This window comes from Oncorhynchus mykiss, chromosome 16, assembly GCF_057628025.1.
Source record: "Oncorhynchus mykiss isolate SJ-2025 chromosome 16, ASM5762802v1, whole genome shotgun sequence".
In the NCBI taxonomy this organism is placed as follows: Eukaryota; Metazoa; Chordata; class Actinopteri; order Salmoniformes; family Salmonidae; genus Oncorhynchus; species Oncorhynchus mykiss.
Window position 1 is genome coordinate 41,703,847 of NC_143037.1, and position 21,154 is coordinate 41,725,000.

At 45.2% G+C, this 21,154-nt stretch overlaps 1 protein-coding gene across 1 annotated transcript in view; it reads right to left on the minus strand.

Moving 5' to 3' along the window:
- Nucleotides 1-1,408: 1,408 nt before the first annotated feature.
- Nucleotides 1,409-21,154, minus strand: part of LOC110491928 (fidgetin like 2) — a 31,128-nt gene continuing 11,382 nt past the window's right edge. Inside the window, exon 3 of the mRNA XM_021565801.3 lies at nucleotides 1,409-7,320. Within this exon, the coding sequence (XP_021421476.1) occupies nucleotides 5,174-7,320 (2,147 nt within the window). The 3' untranslated portion in view covers nucleotides 1,409-5,173. The remainder of the gene's footprint in view (nucleotides 7,321-21,154) is intronic.

The window sequence follows — 21,154 nt, forward strand, 5'->3', positions numbered from 1 at the left end:
TGAGCGGAGGACGGCTCATAGTAATGGCTGGAACGAAGCTAATGGAATGGCATCAAACACATGTGTTTGATACCATTCCACCTATTCCCCTCCAGCCATTACCATAATAGCGTTCTCCCCTCAGCAGCCTGTGGCGTGAATATATAGCACGGCGGCAATATAGCCTAACTATGCTGAGCAAAAATATAAACGCAACATGCAACAATTTCAAAGATTTTACGGAGTTACAGTTCATACGAGGAAATCAGTCAATTGGAATAAATAAATTAAGCCCTAGTCTATGGATTCGCATGACTGGGAATACAGATATGCATCTGTTGGTCACAGATACCTTTTTAAAAAAAAGGGCCTCGCCATGGGCCTCAGGATTTCATCACGGTATTTCTGTGCATACACACAAAAAAATGAAATTGTGTTTGTTGTCCATAGCTTATGCCTGCCAATACCATAACCCCAATACCACCACGGGGCACTCTGTTCACAATGCTGACATCAGCAAACTGCTCGCCCACACAACGCCATGGTCTGCGGTTGTGAGGCCGGTTGGACCTCCTGCCAAATTCTCTAAAACAGCATTGGAGGTGCTTATGGTAGAGAAATTAACTAATTAAATTCTCTGACAACAGCTCTGGTGGACATTCCTGCAGTCAGAATGCCAATTGCATGCTCCCTCAAAACTAGAGACACTTGTGGCATTGTGTTGTGTGACAAAACTGCACATTTTAGAGTGACCTTTTATTGTCCCCAGCACAAGGTGCAGCTGTGTAATGATCATGCTGTTTAATCAGCTTCTTGATATGCCACACCTGTCAGGTAGATGGATTATCTTGGTAAAGGGGAAATGCTCACTACTAGGGATGTAAACAAATTTGCTCACAAAATTTGAACAAAATAATATTTTTGTGCTTATGGAAAATTCTGGGGATCATTTATTTCAGCTCATAAAACATGGTACCAACACTTTTATATTTTTGTTCAGTATATAAAGCCACGTTACTGCTAGCGCGACAAATCATTAGCATTTTGATTAATTAAATGATTTGTTAATCAATTGAAGTGACTTAACTGACCTTAACATTGGGGTCAGTCCAGGATATGGATGTAGAGTGAGGTAAGATGAAACCATGTTGTCATTCCAGCACTCTCTGGAATTTGATTTTTTTAACAACCCAATTGGAATCCGAAATCAGAACTCCTCAACCAAAACCTTGAGCTTGATCAAAGCTGTGGTTGAGTGGCAAGACTTCTGGCACATACATCAAGCTCCCCACTGTAGACCGGGGTTCAATCGCCACATCTATTCTTCCCACCTATCTGTATCCTCTTCTCATTGTAGACCTGTCAAAATACTCACACAAAAAATCATACACTCTGATGTCATTAAAAAAAAGAATGACAGGGCCAACAGTCCAATATTGACATATTTCTGTTTAATATTGTGTAATAATCTTCTCTTAAAATACAGTCTTTTCTGAGGTAGACCATGATTACAGTTCAAGAACATTATTATCAGTTTGAAAACAGACATAAAAAAAGACATGAAATGAATACTTTCATGTACAACATGTTGCCAAATGAGGTAGAAATGGTTACAGAAGATATACAAGAAGCAATAACAAAGTTACTGTAATATTAGATTCAAAACAGCTAACAAAAGCCTATTTTGTTGAACAAACTGTTGTATTTTTTTTGTTTCCTCATTGGCTTCAAGAAGACACAACACTGGTGAAACAAAGGTGTGTTGTCGACATGATATCAAGGACATGCGTGAGTTAAACATTGTGAGGTTATTTGACTTTCCTTTAGGAAGTACTACCTCACCCAATCATCAATGCCTCTAATGATAAGAGCTATTCCCACTCATTATCTCTGATTAATACATGAAGCAGTAACATATGTAGAGTGAGGTAATGCATTAATGAAAAACAAAAACAAAAACAGCTGACAGAAGAATGAACAAAATGATTGTTTTTCTGAATCTACATGTTTGACAAACACGGACGATTTTGTGAATCTGAGCTCTGGGAAATAGAGAAAATATTTTTCATTCATCAAATGAACTAATGATAGTATTGATATCGGCTGCCTTTCATGAACTAAACTCCCATGACTTCTGTTATAAACTACGACAATTTGCCTCAAGCCCCAGCCCCTGCCTGATATGTAACACCTCTATCTGAAAACAAATTATAACTGCCTCTAATGATCCTTATAAATGATGTATCTTAATGTTATTACACATAAATTATTACATATTTAAACCCATCTCTCAGAGGCTCCCTAAGGCTTATTTCTCCTGCTAAGATTGAAGATGTATTTTCAGTTTCTTAGACCTACGATGTGTCCCAAATGGCACCCTATTCCCTTTATAGTGCACTACTTTTACAAAATGTGTATCAACCCTGGGGTCAGTGTGTTTGACCCGGCTCTATGGCATGACTGAAGCCACCAGCTGTACAGGGGAGACTGGAGAGAGGCCAGGGTTGTGATATTAGGTTCCCGGACATCAATCAGAGCAATGCCACTCCAAAAGGAGGAGGGAAAGACGGGGCAGGAGGAGGGGAGGGATGGATGGATGGAGGAGGGAGAGGGCAGAGGGGGGCCAGCCACATGGTCACTGGGGCCAGCAGCTAGGGCTAGGGCTAGGGACGACCCTATCTCTATAATAACTGCATTGGGTACAGAGAAAGAGAGATAACGAGAAGAGAGAGAGAGAGATGGGGAGAGATAAAGAGAGACAGGAGAAGAAGCAGAAGACATCATCCTCCAGTGTACCTCCGGTCTGCATACCATGGTAACGGTCCAATAATCATGACCTCACCTCGGTACCTGCAGCTCAACTGAATGACAAGATATTTCCAGGCTGTTGTTAAACAGAGTAGTAGCGATAGCACAACCCTGCTCGTATGCTTTTCTCTGGATTGTCATGTTATATCTAGGATTGTATTGTATTGTACATAATGCATAATACTGATTAACAATATATGGTTATTGTTAGACATGATTAGCTGCCGACTGCATATAGCTGATTCATCTTTAGGTCCTTGCTCATTTTCTATTTTCTTTCTGCTGTATATGACAATGAAATGTATATGACACTTAAATGTATATGAGAATGAAATGTATATGACAATGGTTTTACTGCTTCTTGTCTGTGTCCAGGCTTGGGAAATAAATGTGCACCTTTTATTCATCGATTTAGATAAAGAGTTGCATCTATTACAATAAAATATGTATTTAACAGTAATGCATGAATATGACATGTTAACTCACAATGCCTTGGGTTGATTTGTAAACAGTTTGTCCAGCAAAAAAAGGGATATTTTCTGTGTTCTACATAACACTTCATAAAGACAAACATTATTTTACCAAAAACATCTACATTAAAAATAAAAGGATAAGATATTTTTTTGTATTTATATATTCATATATAATAATAAAAACATGGATTTTATGGGATCAAATATCCTTTGAAATACCTGAATTACATTCAATGTTACTCTTTGTATAATTTTCAAGTTTCTCCCTCGAGGCATATGCCCAGACAGCTGCAGTGTGTATACAACAGGACTGTGTGAGGTCTTTTCTCCTTTTGCTCGTCAGCTCTTCCTCCCCTCTTTTACTCTCTTCACTAAGACTGAAGACTACATACATTCTTTATTTCTTTTTTGAGGTAAAGAAATTCTTCCTGAGCATTTCAAACAAGACTACATACATACATACTAAGAAAACAAGCAGATAGGTGAAAGAGACAAACAGACATCAAAGATACCGCCATCTTGCCCTGCTGTGCTTGTCTGTGTTATAGGGCTGTAATTAAAGCAGCATTCTCAGGGAAAACTGCACTGAATGAGGAAACCACAGTTCAAATATATTGTATGTGTGGATGTTATACTCATGGCTTTGAATGATAGTGTTGTATATCCAACCACAACCTAGTCTCATGACCTTTATGTTCTATTTCAACGTTTTTTTAAAGTTGCATATTAACGTTTTTTTTTTAACGTTCATTCAGGATGTACACAATTGATGAGCTATTGTAGTTGTTTTGTCTCCAAAACAGCTGTGAATGATGTGATACTGTACTATAGGGGAAAGAGGGACTATTGATCCAAAGTGTCCACGATAAGACCAGATCAAAGATGATGATGATGCTTTTTGTTGAATTATTTCAGCACAATGACATGACTTTGGTGAGAAGCTAAAAGCTGTGCTAAGTTAATAACCCATAATGCTAAGAGACAATTAGGTATTGTTGATCATTTTTTTGTGGAAAAAAACCCCCACTATAGTTGTTCAAATTGATTCTAAGCTGTTTTCACACACCAAATGACCAATGAAAACTAAAACACCACAGGAGTGGACTGGTAATAGATAGGGTCCTGAGAGTATCAGTCAGACAACAGAGAGATCCCTAAAAAAATCCCTGGGTCACGTTCATTAGGAAAACAAATGTTTTAAAATGTTTTGCAACGAAAATTGCTTTTATTGAACGAGTCCAGGTAGTCCTGCCCCTTTTCAATCTGTTTTGCAACGGAAAGCAAAAGAAAAAAAACGTTTCTTATTGGACAAGTCCAGGTTGTTCCTAAAGACCCTGGTGATCCATCACCTTGGACTACGTCACCTTGACAACACATCACTGACTTATGTCCTGGAGTACAAAAAAAGATAGATCTTTGGGTGGAATCCTAACTGTCTAGAGATGCACGTTGCACTCAACTCGGCTTTTGCGTGATTCATGCACTGATGTCGAGATTTGAGAGACAAGTTATGCACATGGATCTCAAGTTAGGATTTGAACCTTTGAGAAGTAATCTCCAATGATGCAGTTATCCCACCATATAGGTTCAACTACTACTGTAATACACTGCCCCGTCCACAAAGGCATCATCTATCTTTTTCTTTGGGAAAAATAAAGTATATGTATATTTAATAGAAGCATCAGCATGCTAACCAGAGAAACCTATGTTAAATCTGCTTCTCATCTCTCCCAAACCTTCGAATCTTGACAATCTAACACCTTTGGTTGCATAATAATAAGTAATTGCAAAAAAACTAAACAGTAAAACATTTCCAAGACTTGTCATCATGTCAAAAGTGAAGACAGGGTTTACATTCACAGTCTCCTACATTATATTACATACAGTGGCTGTCTCCCTGCCTTCCTGCCTTCTCAGTGGCTGTACACCTTGCTCCACTCCATACAAGTGTCCAGTTCTTTTGGGGTGGCGTTCGACTGCGGACGCACCTTGCAGAAGGCGTTCTCAAAGTCTTTGAGGGCTGGGGGCCCCGTAGCCTGTCCTGAAAGGCTGTGTAAGGGCCCCTGAGGGCCCGAGGTGGATGCTGAGGATAGGGCCTGCTGGCAGAGCTGCAGCAGCTCCCACACAGAGAACCCCTCTGACCGCTGCAGTACAGCCCCCAGCTCCCTGTCACTGAGAGAACATCCCTGGGGCACTAGCGCCTGCAGCAGCACCTGTCTCCGCATCCCCGCATCTGGCAGACCCACGTGGTAGTGCTTGGCGAAGCTCCGATGCACCGTATCCTGGAGCAGGTCTGGCCTGCCAGTGGTACACACTACAATCACCAGCCCAGGGGCTCCCCCCGCCGACCCTAACCCCATCTGGGCCTTCTCCAGGGCGGATAGCAACACCTGCCTCAGCCCCTCCTCATCCTCCAGAGCCTCCACTTCACTGAGCAGCACAACAGAAGGCTGTCTCGCCCCCGCCACCTGCAGCGTGGCCCCCAGGATCCCCTCGGCATCCACCTTGCCTTTAGAAGCTAACATGGCCCCGCTGAGCCTATAGAAGGAGGCCCCCAGCTGGGCGGCCATGGAGCGGGCCAGAGTGGTCTTCCCGCTTCCCCGGGGGCCGAACAGCAGCACGGTGGCTGGGGGTAGGATGGCAGGGCTGGGCCTTAGACAGGGCCACAACAGCTCCTCCTCCAGGGCAGCCTTGACGTGGGTCAGCCCAGCCAGCTCCCCCCATAGCAGGGCCGGGCTGCAATCCAGCACTTCCCCGTTGACTAAATCCAGAACCATGGGGTCTGGACTCTTCAGGCTGGCTGTCTCCCCTGGTCCAGACCCAGGCTGGCCCTGGCCGTGGAGGGAGGGGCGTTTCTGGTTGTGAGCCTGGGAGGAGCGGTGCTGCTGCTGTTGCTGCTGGGAGTGGGAGAAGACCTGGTTTTCTGACCCCCCTCCTCCTCCGTTCTCTCCAGTCATCCCTGCTGCCGGGCTGTTTTCACCTGCTACAGCCACCATATAGGGAGGGGACACCAGGGGCTGGGAGGAGGGCTTACTGGGCTTAAATGCCAGGGAATCTGTGCTGCCTGTGGTGAATCTGATGTTTCCTTTATCCCCCATGCTGTAGGGAGAGAGAGAGTCCCCTCCTCCTCCGGACTTCATTGGGTCGTAGCCTGAATACTTCCTGTATCGAGAACCTTCCCCCTCCTCTTCCAATGACATGTCAAATGCCTTCCTCTTCACCCCACTTCCAGACTCCTGGTAGCTGTAGCTACCCCCGACTACGGTGGGCCGGGAGGGGAGAGGAGTAGGGGCGGCCAGCCCGGAGTGTAAGTACCCTGCAGAGGGGTGGCTGTAAGCGGGGGCCAGGCTGGGCTGGTGGGGGTAGCTGGTTGGCGGGTAGTTGTAAACTTGGGTGGAGGGTGAGTAGCTGGGCACCAGGGTGGGCGTGGGCTGGAGGGGGTGGTGGAGGGAGGCGGGGGGAAGTGCTGAGCCAGGCAGGGGCCCGGGGCAGTACCCAGATGAGAGGTAGGTACCGTTGTAGCTGGGGGGGTTGTAGTCACCGGAGTGAGACCCAGAGCAGGAGCTGCTACCACTATATCCAGAGTCTGAGAGGTTACTGTTGACCACTGACACACTGCTGGCACCTGGGGGCCCTGCTGATGTGGCCCCAGCCTTGGGGCCTGACAGACCATCCAGGGACACGGGGTAGGGCCCCTCCGCACTGTGGCTCAGGGGCCAGGGCTCCAGCTCAGTCTTGAGGCCATTGAGGCCCCCGAAGGCCCCTGGCTCTGGGTAGGCCCCTACAGCGGGCCCCGGTGGACGGTTGTAGGGCGAGTCTAGAACACCAGAGTACTTCTCTGCATAGCTCTTCAGCAGATTGGAGGCGGTTAGGGCACCAATGTCGTCATTGGCCCAGGCGTAGCCGTGGGTGGAGCCTCCTCGGCCGTGGGTGCGGCCAGCGGCGTACAGCTCGGACTTGTGGGCTGGCGAGGAGGTGGTGGAGGACACATCCAGGTGCTGCTCAGGCCACTGGCTGAGAGACTGGGCATGCTCCGGGTTCCAGTGCATCTTATACAGGCCTGGAGGAGAAGAAACAGAGAGAGAGAGAGACACCAGGTTGTCAGGTGCTGTTTAGGACAGTGGTTCCAGTGCATTTTTTACAAGCCTGGAGGAGACAGAGGCAGACCTGAGGAAATATATACGAGACATCACAGAACAATAAATGTGTTGAAACCAGTGGCGGTCGGTGCCGTTTAAAATGAAGGGAGGACAATATAATTTTTTCATGAGCATGGCCTATTAAAGCATATGGGATGACTGTCAATCATATTCCATTCACCCATTTTAATGTAGCAGAGATAGGTTTAGGCTACTACATGATACTCACATTTTTCCTTTACCCATCATGAGGTTGCTACAACCTCGCCTATGAAAAGTTTGTGAACAGAAGCTTCGGAATGAATTTACCCCTAATCACACATGAACACAGTTCACTTTCATAGCAGCCACGATGCATTCCTTCTCGCATCTTTGCAATCTCCTCCGCTTACCTTTTCCCACTCTTGTGGACTTCAATGCACAACACATCAGCTGTATGTGACCAGGCGAAAAAACCTTTCCAAGCCAAGCCATATCATGACAGCTACACACATTCTACATCGGTGTCACCATATTAGCTAAAGTAACGTCGTAGTCAACATATTTAATAGAACTAACACGTAATTAAATCCCCTGCAATCATGCAGTAATGTTGCGGTGTACAGTCAGTAAGCAGTTTAGCACTTACACCAGCGGGCCCTGTTGGCAATAAATGAGTAAAAACCCAAAGCTTACCTTGACCTGGAAGAGTTCCAGTGTTTTTAAACTTTGTTTCCATTGAACATACCATACAAATAAAGGCATTTTAATTAATTATATGAAGAGTGCCTTCTTTTTGATGACCAATTTAACCCTTTTACCAAAGAGCACCTTCCGTCTACCAAAATCTGCTATTGTGTACCTTAGTAGTGTTTCCCTTCCTTCTTTTGTTCCAGTGTTGTGTTGAATAGTCATAGCCAGCGAGCTAACATAGCATCCCTCTGTTTGAGCAGGGTGTTTGAGTAGGCTAGACTACCTAGCTGTATTTGCTAGTTAAGTAAATATGTCTCGAACTCCCTCTTGCTTCTCCTTCCTTTTGAAGAAAATGTATTTGTTCAAAACTGTTTTCTCTCTCTTTGAGTCTTACACATTTTATGCACTGCAGCGCTAGCTAGCTGTAGTTTATGCTTTCAGTACTAGATTCATTATCTGATCCTTTGATTGGGTGGACAACATGTCAGTTTATGCTGCAAGAGCTCTGATAGGTTGGAAGACATTCTCTGGAAGTTGTCATAATTACTGTGTAAGTCTATGGAAGGGGGTGAGAACCATGAGCCTCCTAGGTTTTGCATGGAAGTCAGTGTCCCCAGAGGAGGATGGAAGCTAGCTGTCCCCCGGCTACAACATGGTGCTGACCTACAGAGTGCTGGTGAGGCTACTATAGACCTTCATTGCAAACAATGTGTTTCAATCAAACATTTGGTGACGTGAGTATATTGAGTATAGTTTTGTCTAAAAAGGATCACTTTTTAAGTTTCACTGAGGAGGATGATCCCCCCCCCCCCCCCCACCCACCCCCTTCCCCCTCTGAGGAGCCTCCACTGGTTGAAACACTATAAAAGCCTATTGTTTTTGTGTGCAACCTATTCTCTTCTTCTCACATATATTAATATTGGAAAACGTCCCTCAACCTCACTTGTCTTTTAACATTGTTTTAACACAGGCCTTTCAACACTCCTTTAATCAACACTCTCGTTTTCCTCAGCCTGTTTTCCTCTTTGCCACTACTGTGTCCACAGTGACACATGGCCAGAACACCTCTTATCAGAGAGGCTGTTAGTGGGAATGACTTTCTCCTGTTTCTCCTGCTGGTAGTGGATTGTGTTTTAGTGTTACCCTCATGCATGGCAACAGAAGGAGCTCATATTACCCAGAGAGAGGGGGGGGGGGGGGGAGGGAAAGGGAGAGAGAGAGAGAGAGACTGGGGAGAGGAGGAGAATAAAGACAGAGGGAGGGAGAAAGAGAGTGAGAGAGAGATAAAGAGAGAGCGCGAGAGAGCGGGAAGAGAGAGTGAGAGAGATGGAGAGAGAGAGAGGTAAGGGGCCAGGAGGAATTGGATGGAGCTGTTTCCCAGGTTGTGTTAGTAGTGTGGTGGTGATAGTATTGATAAGGTTATCCTACTTCTCCCTGCACCAGCAGCACTCCCAGATGACCTATTGTTATCTCCCTGCTGCATGCTGTCACCCCCTTCCCCTCCCCCCTCCCACCCCAAACCAACCCCTTTGCGCACAACATCGCTTCAAAACAGACCACTGGCCGTCTCGACAGAGAAAGGGGGAGGTGAATGCTGGACAGTGGTTTGGAGAGAGGGGGAAGAGGGATGGAGGGAAGGGGAGAATGGACACTGGACAGTGTTGTGGAGAGAGGAGAAAGGAGGAGGGGGTTGGGTGGGTTTGGAATAACAGAATAGTGTGCTATTCATCTGCAGCCTCCCATGGAACGTTGGGAGAGTGGAATGCCTGTTCCTGTCTGTTACTCTGTACTTTGGCTGACTAGCTGGCGCTGTTCCTCTATATGTGTGTGTGTGTGCTTTTGTTGGTGCACGTTTGTGTGTAGCACAACGCAGGGAGCCTCTGATTGATCATGTCTGTTCAATACACTGAGAAGACCAGCAGAAAGGGGAGAAGGGGAGCATATGGAAGAATGCAAAAGGGAAAAAACAACTGATGTTAGTAGAATCAGCCGTTTCATATAGACTCACACAGTCAGGCTGCTTCTTGCTGAGGCGTTAGCTTGACATTCCAGGAATAGTTTGGCATTATTGAACTGTCACGATTTGGCCTGGGGAGTGGAGGACTAGAACTATTGCCAGGCAGAACAGGCAGAGGAGAGGAGGAGTGGAGGACTTGAACTATAGCCAGGCAGAACAGGCAGAGGAGAGGAGGAGTGGAGGACTAGAACTATTGCCAGGCAGAACAGGCAGAGGAGAGGAGGAGTGGAGGACTTGAACTATAGCCAGGCAGAACAGGCAGAGGAGAGGAGGAGTGGAGGACTAGAACTATTGCCAGGCAGAACAGGCAGAGGAGAGGAGGAGTGGAGGACTAGAACTATTGCCAGGCAGAACAGGCAGAGGAGAGGAGGAGTGGAGGACTTGAACTATAGCCAGGCAGACGGAGTGAAGAGGAGAGGAGGAGTGGAGGACTTGAACTATAGCCAGGCAGACGGAGTGAAGAGGAGAGGAGGAGTGGAGGACTTGAACTATAGCCAGGCAGACGGAGTGAAGAGGAGAGGAGGAGTGGAGGACTTGAACTATAGCCAGGCAGACGGAGTGAAGAGGAGAGGAGGAGTGGAGGACTTGAACTATAGCCAGGCAGACGGAGTGAAGAGGAGAGGAGGAGTGGAGGACTTGAACTATAGCCAGGCAGACGGAGTGAAGAGGAGAGGAGGAGTGGAGGACTTGAACTATAGCCAGGCAGACGGAGTGAAGAGGAGAGGAGGAGTGGAGGACTTGAACTATAGCCAGGCAGACGGAGTGAAGAGGAGAGGAGTGGTAAAGTAAAGGAATAAAGAACAAGAAGCTGTCATTATTACTTGCCTGGCCTCTTCTAGTCTGCGCCCCAGATGGCACCCTCCCCATTCCCTTTCTAGCACACTACTTCTGGACCCATAGGACCCATAAGACTAGTGCACTTCGTAAGCTGCCATTTGGGATGCACACTAAGTATTCCATTCAGCAATAGAGAGGCCTAGCTGCTTGATGATCCATGAGTCATTCCTCTGTCTGTATGACTGTGAGGCTGGAGCCTGGACTCTTATTGCCATTTAAATCAAACCGCTAATATCCACCGACCGGCAACTGCCAATCTCTCTCTCTCTGTCTCTCTCTCTCTCTCAAACCTCAACAACATCCACCAACCGCTGTGCCTTTCCTCACTCTTTCCTTTGCTTGTCTCACTCTGACTGTGCTGCTTTCCTCAACTACTAAACTTTGGCCTCGCTTTCTATCCGCCCAGTGGGAACCTCCAACCTCCAGCCCTCTCCATGGGTTTGTCTTCAAACGGCATCTTTTAAATCAATCATTTAAATCAAATCAACCTCAATATCCACCAACCGCGGTGGCTTTTTCACTCTGACTGTGTTGCTTTCCTCAACCTAAATGTTGACCTTTTTCTCTCTCTCTTCCCCCCTGGAAACCTCCAACCTCTCTTCAGCTTCTCCGTGTGTTTTCTTCAGATTACAGCCTCCCTATTAATTCAGTCCCATCAGATCAGAGCAGCAGAGCAGATGGCTGTTGGATTATGAAGTCCTTCATATTCAAATCCGCAGACTGCCTTAAGTTCCCAACGTCCAAACCAGTTAAAGTAATCAGTCCCCTAAGCCTGCCACACACTGCAGTCCTTCCAGACACATTGACAACCTGTACTAGGACACCACAGTCTTTTTTAGGAAACATGCTTAAAGACATTTGGACATTCTCCACTCCACACCCAGCCAGCTGACCATATATTTCTGTGGTTTGACTTAGAAGTCATTGTCCGGCAGATTGGAGAGAGAAACGGAGAGAGAGAGCGAGAGAGAGAGCGAGAGAGCGAGCGAGAGAGAGAGAGAGAAAGAGAGAGAGAGAGAGAGAGAGAGAGAGAGAGAGAGAGAGAGAGAGAGAGAGAGAAAGAGAGGGTAGAGTAACTCCATGTCCAAGAGACAAAGAGAGAGAGAAACAGAGAGACAGAGTGAGAGAGAGAGAGAGAGAGAGAGAGTGTTGCTACAGAGAGACTTAGCTCCATGTCCTGCAGGCCAGTCCATTCCCATCTGCGGCAGCAGGCAGTTTGTGAGCAGCGTAAAGCCCAATAACGGAGCCAGTGTGGGACAGAGACAGATGGAAGCCCAGGGGATCTCATAAAACCTGCAGCGGACAGAGGGAGGAAGGGGAAGGTGGAGAGGAGTGGGGGAGGGAGGGAGGGACTGGACAGCAGGCGTGTGGACCCAAAGAGGATGGAGGAGGGCGAACGTTAGGACATTAGGATGTTAGAGGACTCATTGAGAAATCCAGGGGGGTCTAACTGCTGGCCACTCCATCATCAGAGCAGCATGCCAAGAGCTATACAGACGGATCCTGTTCCAGGGAGACCTGGGGCATATGGTACAGGTTGGGTGAAAAAGAAATTGGTACAGGTTGGGTGATTTTTTTTCTTCTCATGTTAGAAAAAACCTCACTCCCTCTTTTCTTAATGATGCGATCACTGGCGTAGCGCAGTTTCTCTGGACCCCCAATAAGGTCGGAGTCCCCCAACATTTAAAAAATAAATACATTGAATGCGTCACCCAGACAGCCACTCACAAAGTATAGACTACCGATCGCTGTCCATGGTGCTGAAATTGAGACGTCTATTGGGGGTGCCTATCTAATCGATGATAGGCATTCTATGGTGCCTGTGCATGTAGCCAATATCTTTGCTTTCGCTAATGGATAAATGTTTATTGGTAGGCCTATTTTGTCGTAATTTTCTCATGTTAAGCCTAACAATTCAGAAAGCTATACACAGTGTTACAAGGCTGCTATTAATGCAATTACTTGTTCAGTAATTAAAGTTGGAAATTCAAATTTTTGATTCAACAGCATACTAATCAGCAACCAACTGATTTTTACAAAAAGATACAACTGTCCTGTATAGTCCTATCTGAACCTGCATGACCTGAGCCGTCCTCACACTCTCTCCCAGCTGGGATAGAAAGTTGTTGTGGGCAAAACCAGTCTATTAATGTCAAATAATACAGTCAGCACCCTCAAAACATTTAGAATTCAAGACACACTTAATCAGCATGGCTAACACAGCATTCTGCAGCAATACACCATCCCATCTGGTTTGCGCTTAGTGGGGCTATTATTTGTTTTTCAACAGGACAATGACCCAACACACCTCCAGGCTGTGTGAGGGCTATTTGACCAAGAAGGACAGTGATGGAGTGCTGCATCAGATGACCTGGCCTCCACAATCACCCGACCTCAACCCAATTGAGATGGTTTGGGATGAGTTGGACCGCAGAATGAAGGAAAAGCAGCCAACAATTTCTCAGCATATGTGGGAACTCCTTCAAGACTATTGGAAAAACATTCCAGGTGAAGCTGGTTAAGAGAATGCCAAGAGTGTGCAAAGCTGTCATCAAGGCAAAGGGTGGCCACTTTGAAGAATCTAAAATCTAAAATATATTTTGATTTGTTTAACACTTTTTTGTTTCCTATTTGATTCCATATGTGTCATTTCATAGTTTCGATATCTTCTCTGTTATTCTACAATGTCAAATAATACATTGATACTGTATTTGTTTATTAGAATTCAAGAATGTGACTGATCAAAGTGCCTCAAAGTACCTCAAAGGCCTTGAAAAATAAATGATTGAACTGATGAAAGTAAGGGGATATCGGTGAACAAATGCTGTGGTCAAGGCTACAACGACGCCACTGCAATGAGTGGAGCTTCCTCGGGTGTTCAAAAGGGCATATGAGAACGAGAGCCTTGTGCTTCGGTCTTAGGTAGTTCTTCATTTGTTTTATTTTAGAAAATGATCTCTCCGCAGAAACGACAGTTACAGGGATGGTTAAAAACAGCTTGATTGCCGTAGCAACATCACGGAAACTGTGCAGAATGGTGAGGTGCTTTAAACACAGCAGCTCTGCAACATCTTTATTTGAGCATCTCACATTCTCCTTAATTGCAACTCAATGTTAGGAAGGTGTCTTTAATGTTTTGTACACTCAGTGTGTAATGCACAATGTCTCAGGAAAGACTGTCTGGGTTGTCAATAGAAAGCTGTCAAGCCCAGAAACTGGACCTACAGGCCACGGTGAAAACATTTGTGCACGAAAATGCAAGGTGACGCAGTCGCTTATTGTAGCTCCTATAGGCCTCTACATGAAAAAAAAGAGAGACAAGCACAGACATAGAGATAGGTTTTTCTAAGAAAAAGAAAGAATAAAAGAGACACAGAGAGAGAATCAGCAAGGAAGACATCAGGAGACAAGTTGGATATACTTGAATCTACCTTGATTGCAGCCCATTTGCGTATGGCTATTAGCCAGACAAAACCTGCTGAGTTCAGCAATAAATAGTGGCAAAATGTATCCTCATGCCGACAACTTTTTTCCTCATTGTTTGGCTACTTGATGTATAATTTCTTTAAAGTGTATAAATAGCTGCTGAATAGCAACTATATAGTGTGTATAGCTATACAGTAGGTCAGTGATCGCCAACCTTTTCAGTCTAAAAGCAAGCCGAGATCTATCGCTCAGATTTTTTTTATTAAAAACAGTTTTGTAGCATGGAGGTTTATACAGTAGGCTATAGGCTCATTACATTATCACTGCATATTGGCTATGCTTGAATTGCCTTGCCAATGTTGTTCTTCTCAGACCATTTTGAAATTATACTTCAAAATTCTAGGTATATAAGCCCACTGGTAATAGATCATTTGTTGTATTACTTGTGATGCACAGCTGAGTGAACATAGTGATCCGTTTTTTTTATTTTCATTGGACTAATGGCCTGTATCTGATTGTCAGTCAGTCTGTTGGGAGAGACGGAGGGATGGAGGAAGGTAGTAGCGGTGAGGCCGGGTCTCACCAAACTACATGAGCCATTCCTCCGCTGAGAAAAGGTGAAACAGTCTTCTCTCCAGCTTAGAGCTCTTCTACCCGACCCAAGCCCGACGGGCCCCGACGTTATACATAGGGTTAGGACCGGCTTGGGCCTGTTTTTTCATCAATAACTAGGGTACTGGTAGGGCTCGGGTATCACTAATTTGATCACAAAAATGATGAAGCTGAGTCGTATGCTCGTGGTCTGCTGATTAGTACAGTCATGTCTGATTAAGATCATAACAATGTCGGATGTGCTTCAACCTCATCAAATATAAGAGGAGAGATGATTAAAAAAAAAATATGATGTTCCATGAGTTTTGTTAGAGTTTAGAGTGACAAAAAGTAGGTAACTACTCTCTTATATCTCTTCATTACTTGAGCAGAGGGAGCCAGAGATACTTTTGAGGAGATGGGAGACTCCATCGGAGTTGTGTTAACACCCTTTGTGTACGTTGCCAATGCTACGTCAATGGGCCGTGCGGTGCATTCTGGGCGATTCTGGGACAAGTAAAGCTCTCCTTCAAGGAGTGAATGAGAGTCAGTTGGGCACTAGCTCAAAAACCCAACATTAGCATGAATTTCATCAACAAGAAGTACAACATTAGAAATCTTTTCTGAGACGTGAGATAATTAACTTGCTATTAATTAACTGCAATATTGTATAGCTTTGGAATCGTGACATTACGTACTTTGAGTGATGATTAGCTTAGCAACCGCGTGACACAGCATGGCAATGTGAACGTGATTTGTCGACATTCTGCTTGGTGGGGCATTATGCGTTCCACTATTGATTTCCCAATGGGATTCCTATCTCCTCCTTTCTCGAATATATCTGTCAGAGCAACCCAACTGAAGCCATTGGTATGGATACACAGACTCAGTGCCGCCATGAGAAGAGCGCATGAAGAGGGAGCTGCGTGCAGGGAGAGATCAAGTGACAGAGAGGACAGAGACACCAGCAAAACACCCCCACACCATCACACCTCCTCCTCCATGCTTCACGGTGGGAACCACACATGCGGAGATCATCCGTACACCTACTCTGCGTCTCACAAAGAAATGGCGGTTGGAAATTTTGACACATCCGACCAAAGGACTTCCACCGGTCTAATGGCCATTGCTTGGGTTTCTTGCCCAAGCAAGTCTCTTCTTCTTATCAGTGTCCTTTAGTAGTGGTTTCTTTGCAGCAATTCGACCATGAAGGCCTGATTCATGCAATCTCCTTTGAACAGTTGATGTCTGTTACTTTAACTCTGTGAAGCATTTATTTGGGCTGCCATTTCTGAGGCTGGTAACTCTAATGAACTTATCCTCTGCAGCAGAGGTAACTCTGGTTCTTCCTTTCCTGTGGTGGTCCTCATGAGAGCCAGTTTCATCATAGCACTTGATGGTTTTTGCGACTGCACTTGAAGAAACTTTCAAAGTTCTTGAAATGTTCCGCATTGACTGACCTTCATGTCTTAAAATAATCATGGACTGTCGTTTCTCTTTGCTGATTTGAGCTGTTCTTGCCATAATATGGACTTGGTCGTTTACCAAATAGGGCTATCTTCTGTATACCAACCCTACCTTGTCACAACACAACTGATTGGCTCAAACGCTTTAAGAAGGAAATTAACTTTTTACAAGGCACACCTGTTAATTGAAGTGCATCACCTCATGAAGCTGGTTGAGAGAAAGCCAAGAGTGTTCAAAGCTGTCGTCAAGGCAAAGGGTGGCTACTTGGAAGAATCTCAAATATAAAATATATTTTGATTTGTTTAACACTTTTCTGGTTTCTACATGATTCCATATGTGTTATTTCATAGTATTGATGTTTTCACTATTATTCTACAACGTAGAAAACAGTACAAATAAAGTAAAACCCTTGAATGAGTAGGTGTCCAAACTTTTGACTGGTACTGTACTTAGCTTCCTAGTACATATGGACATTAAAAAGGTTTATGAATGACTTTTCGGGAAGGTTACTGTCAAAATATTTTTTTAATCCAAATTGAATTACATAAATGACAGGTGCATGGACCCCAGAGCTTGTGCACCCCCCTGCCTTGTGGGGGCTGTGGGGGTGTCCGGAGCGCCAGTGGAGGGAATGTGTTCTCAAAAGCTTGATAACACATGATAATAATTCGCTATGTGCACCATAGAGTTCACACGTAGTGCACATAGTGGTGTTGTTCATCCACAGTTGAAAACTATGGCAACGTTGCTCTCTAGTTGCTCTTTCAGATCCTGTAATTCTATCTAGTTCTGTGGGATTATGTGGTTTATAAAGCCACATCTCTATGGGGAATTTTGTACTGTAGGCACAGAGACCTCTCAGTCAAATGTTCATGATCACACAGGATTATGGGTAAAAACCCACATTTAGAAAGGTCATTGGCAGTAATAAATATGATGAAACTCTCTTAGTTTCATTTGTTTTGGAAGCTTACTGAATGAAAAGATCTGCTTTACTCTGTAAATGGGAGAGTATTTAAAGACTTCATATTGCCAACTCCGTGCTCTGTAATGTCCAGTTCAACTCTCCAGAACTGCACATCAAATATGCATTGATTGTCGACTTGTGAAGCTAATATAACATATGCACAAAGAAATTCAGGGACTTTATTCAGTATCTCTTCCACATGCACACCCGATGAGCAACTTATTTGTATTTGCGCTTTTGCCTATGTCCACGTGTGTGAATACGCATGTGTGTCCTCTCAGCCCCTGAGAAAAAGAGAGAGTGACAGATGTTCCCTACTGACCGTTCTAGTCCTACTGTCTCAGAGTCTCTTCCGTCATTGTGAGAGCTACTCGTCCACCGAACATCCTCTCTGGCCCCTCAGCCAGCTTGTGTGTTTGTGTGTTATCGGACCATTCCGTTGGCTCTGAGACAAAGCCTAGAGGATCCTATTGTCAGCTGGCTGCCTGAGGCCTAATTATGGAAATCGTATTAATCTATGCAGCAGCAGCTAGCCCTCTGACAGCCTTTGTCCCTACCGGGGATTTATTGAGGGACGTGTGTGTGTGTGTGTGTGTGTGTGTGTGTGTGTGTGTGTGTCTTGGCTGCTGCATCCTTTTGTAGAGAAAAAGAGAGCGTGATGGTGGCAGAGCGCTCTTTAATATGACTTTGGGTAGGCCACTGAGGAGGAGAGAGTTTAGGAGCAGTGCTAGGGTAGCTTTGAAACGTTCAGTGGTATTCCTCACTTGGCTATGGCACTTGAGGAGAGAAGAGGAGAGGAGGAGGGTTTTAACTTACGAGCCGAGGAACAGTGTTTGCTAGACATTTGGTTTTGGCTTCGAATCGTTCACTCACTTGTATTCCTCAGTTTCCAATGGCACAATTGCTTTTCGGGTTGACTGAGTGAATCTGGGAGTTTAGATCCGTTATGGTGGACTGGAGCTGAACTGTCAGTCAGTGTGTTGTGGTTTTCTATGAGGCAGAGGTTGAAACATGAGCCTGGCAGGCAGCCTAGTACTGGATGGGCCAAGGCCCCGGTGCTGTTTCACTGCTCCCCTGGGGGTCTCCCCCCTCTTCTCCCTCCTCACCAGCTCCGCCTATCATCTCCCCTGGCCGCACTCATGTTTTTCTGCCCTGAGGAACAAAACTGACATGGATGCAACAAGCCTTCTGGGATGGAGTACCGATTAAAGCAGACAGATAAATGAGAAAGGATGGAGAGAAGGGGAGGGGAGAGGAGGAGACAGATTCTCCCTCTCTGGATAAATCCAATCAGCCTGTATTCAGGGAGAGCGAGCCACACAGTCCATCTCCAACCCCACCTAACCCAGCAAAACCTGTAAACTAGCTACATACTCCACCCCCTGTACACAGGGCAGGAGAAACAAGACCCAACATAAAACGTCAGCAGCATCCATAAAAGCCATTCATTGCTGCTCCTAATCAAATGTTTGCAGACTGCATGAAGCCTCTCTCCCTACAAACTCAGTTGTGGGTTGAAGTGCTGTTTATTGCATGGACAGCATCTTTCTTTGATGTACTAGCTCCTTCCTCAGTATGCCAGTAGTGGAATTGATTCCTAAACGTGCTTATGTATGTTCTCACAAATGATGTACACGTGTATTCATGTTTACCTAACAATCTCAACGTATTATATTCGCTGCCTAAACATGATTACTCTCCTTGACAACCCTAAGCCTCAAAACACACAAACATGGTTGATAGATCCCTTCTCAGAAGTGAATTGAAAACGCAGTGCATGTTTGCAGTAATAAAGCACATTCTAGGTTAACTAAATGCCTCCACCTTCTATCATTGACCTCAAACTGCCACTGTCTGTCTGTCTGTCTGTCTGTCTGTCTGTCTGTCTGTCTGTCTGTCTGTCTGTCTGTCTGTCTGTCTGTCTGTCTGTCTGTCTGTCTGTCTGTCTGTCTGTCTGTCTGTCTGTCTGTCTGTCAAGCAGAAGACAGACATCCCCTGAGAGTGTTCACAGCTCAAACAGGTTTTGAGGCGGTCTGAAGGATCCTAAAAGGTTTCAGTGCTATAGCCTGTCCCCCACAGCCCAACACAGACAACTGCAGAGGGAGAAGAGTCCAGAACAGTTCATTGAGATTCTAACGCACGGAGGAAGTATGTGTGGAATTCTGTTTCAGAAACAGTCACGTTAAAAAACCTTTGAAGCCCGGTGCTCTGAGCTCAAACTGAGTGCTGGAAATATAAATCACTTGGACAGAGATGAGATGAGATGAGACGAGACGAGATGAGAGCGAGAGGGTAGAGTAGCTCCACGTCCGAGAGAAAGAGAGAGAGAAACAAAGAGAGAGAGAGAGAGAGAGAGACAGTGTGGGACAGAGGCTGTATTTGCACTGATAAATCACAAACGTGCGGCTGAGATAAAGCAGGTTAGCCATCCAGTCTGTTGCTCTACTGTTATGTATTCAGTCAACAACAGGTAATCAATGCCCAGCAGGATGCAGCTCCAGCATGCTATAGCCTCAGCTAATTGTTTATAGAGTGGTTATCTGCAGGGCTAGTCTCTCTACTGGAATGTTAAACAATGTTCCTCTCATTAACACCGTTCTGGTTCACCTGTATTATAAAAGACTCGTACTAATTCACATACAAGGAACAACCAAACAAGGAAGTAAACAAGAAAATAAGAATCGAGCTCTCAGAGAGTTGAGAATCTGAGACTAGTCCTAGACAAAAAAAAATGTTGTTCGATGGAGATTCAGCTTCTTAGTCCAGGAAACCACCCTGTGAACGTGTTAGTCAGACATACCCCTCAATACGCGTGGAACCTTTCATCTCCTCCCTCTCCTGTGTTTGATTTATGACGCTAATATCCAGCATGCCTATCGGGTGGAGGTGGTTCTTCTCCTGCATACTGGGGCTCTACCCTAAAAACACCAATCTACCCACAGCCATGTTTCACCGGACGACAGTGTCACGGAGAGAGTCAGTCGGACCGCATGAAATCACTGATCTACAAATAACTTTGCATCCCTATTAACCACTCTCTTGCTCCTCCGTAGTTTGTCAGACAGTAACAGAAAACCTTCAACCTATTGGTAAGAGCTACTCTCTCTCTCTCTCTCTCTTCTCTCTCTCTCTCTCTCCTTTATTCCCCAAACATCCACCAGAGGAAGATATATATGTGTTACCATTCAAAACGAAGTGGATAAACATTATAAAAAGCAAAGTTGATATGATGAGATCAGATCTTAATGTATGTTCAGGAATGGTCCATCTGATGATGTTGTGTGTGCAGCAGCAGCAAAAGCAAATCCCATTTAAGGTCTACAGTCTTTATTATACAGCCGCATGTACTGCACTCTCAAAGAAATCGGGAACCCCTCTGAAATACTCTGTATGGACAGGGAGATTGTAGGAGCGGACACACAGCGGTTTTAGATAGCCACCATGTCGATTCTCTCTCAGGCAACTGACACACCGACACACCCACCCTCTCTCTCTCTCTCTCTCTCTCTCTCTCTCTCTCTCTCTCTCTCTCTCTCTCTCTCTCTCTCCCTCTCACTTGTCATTTTAGAAAACAACCCTTCCCATCCCCCGTGCTTGCTACCCTGCCTCACACATGTCCACAAATGGTAGAGCCCACAGCCGCTTCTCCCCAACCCCATTTAAGAAAAACAGGGTCCGTATACAGTGCCTTCAAACCTCTTGACTTTTCCCACATTTTGTTGTGTTACAGCCTGATTGTAATTTAGATTTTAATAGTCACTGGCCTACACACAATATT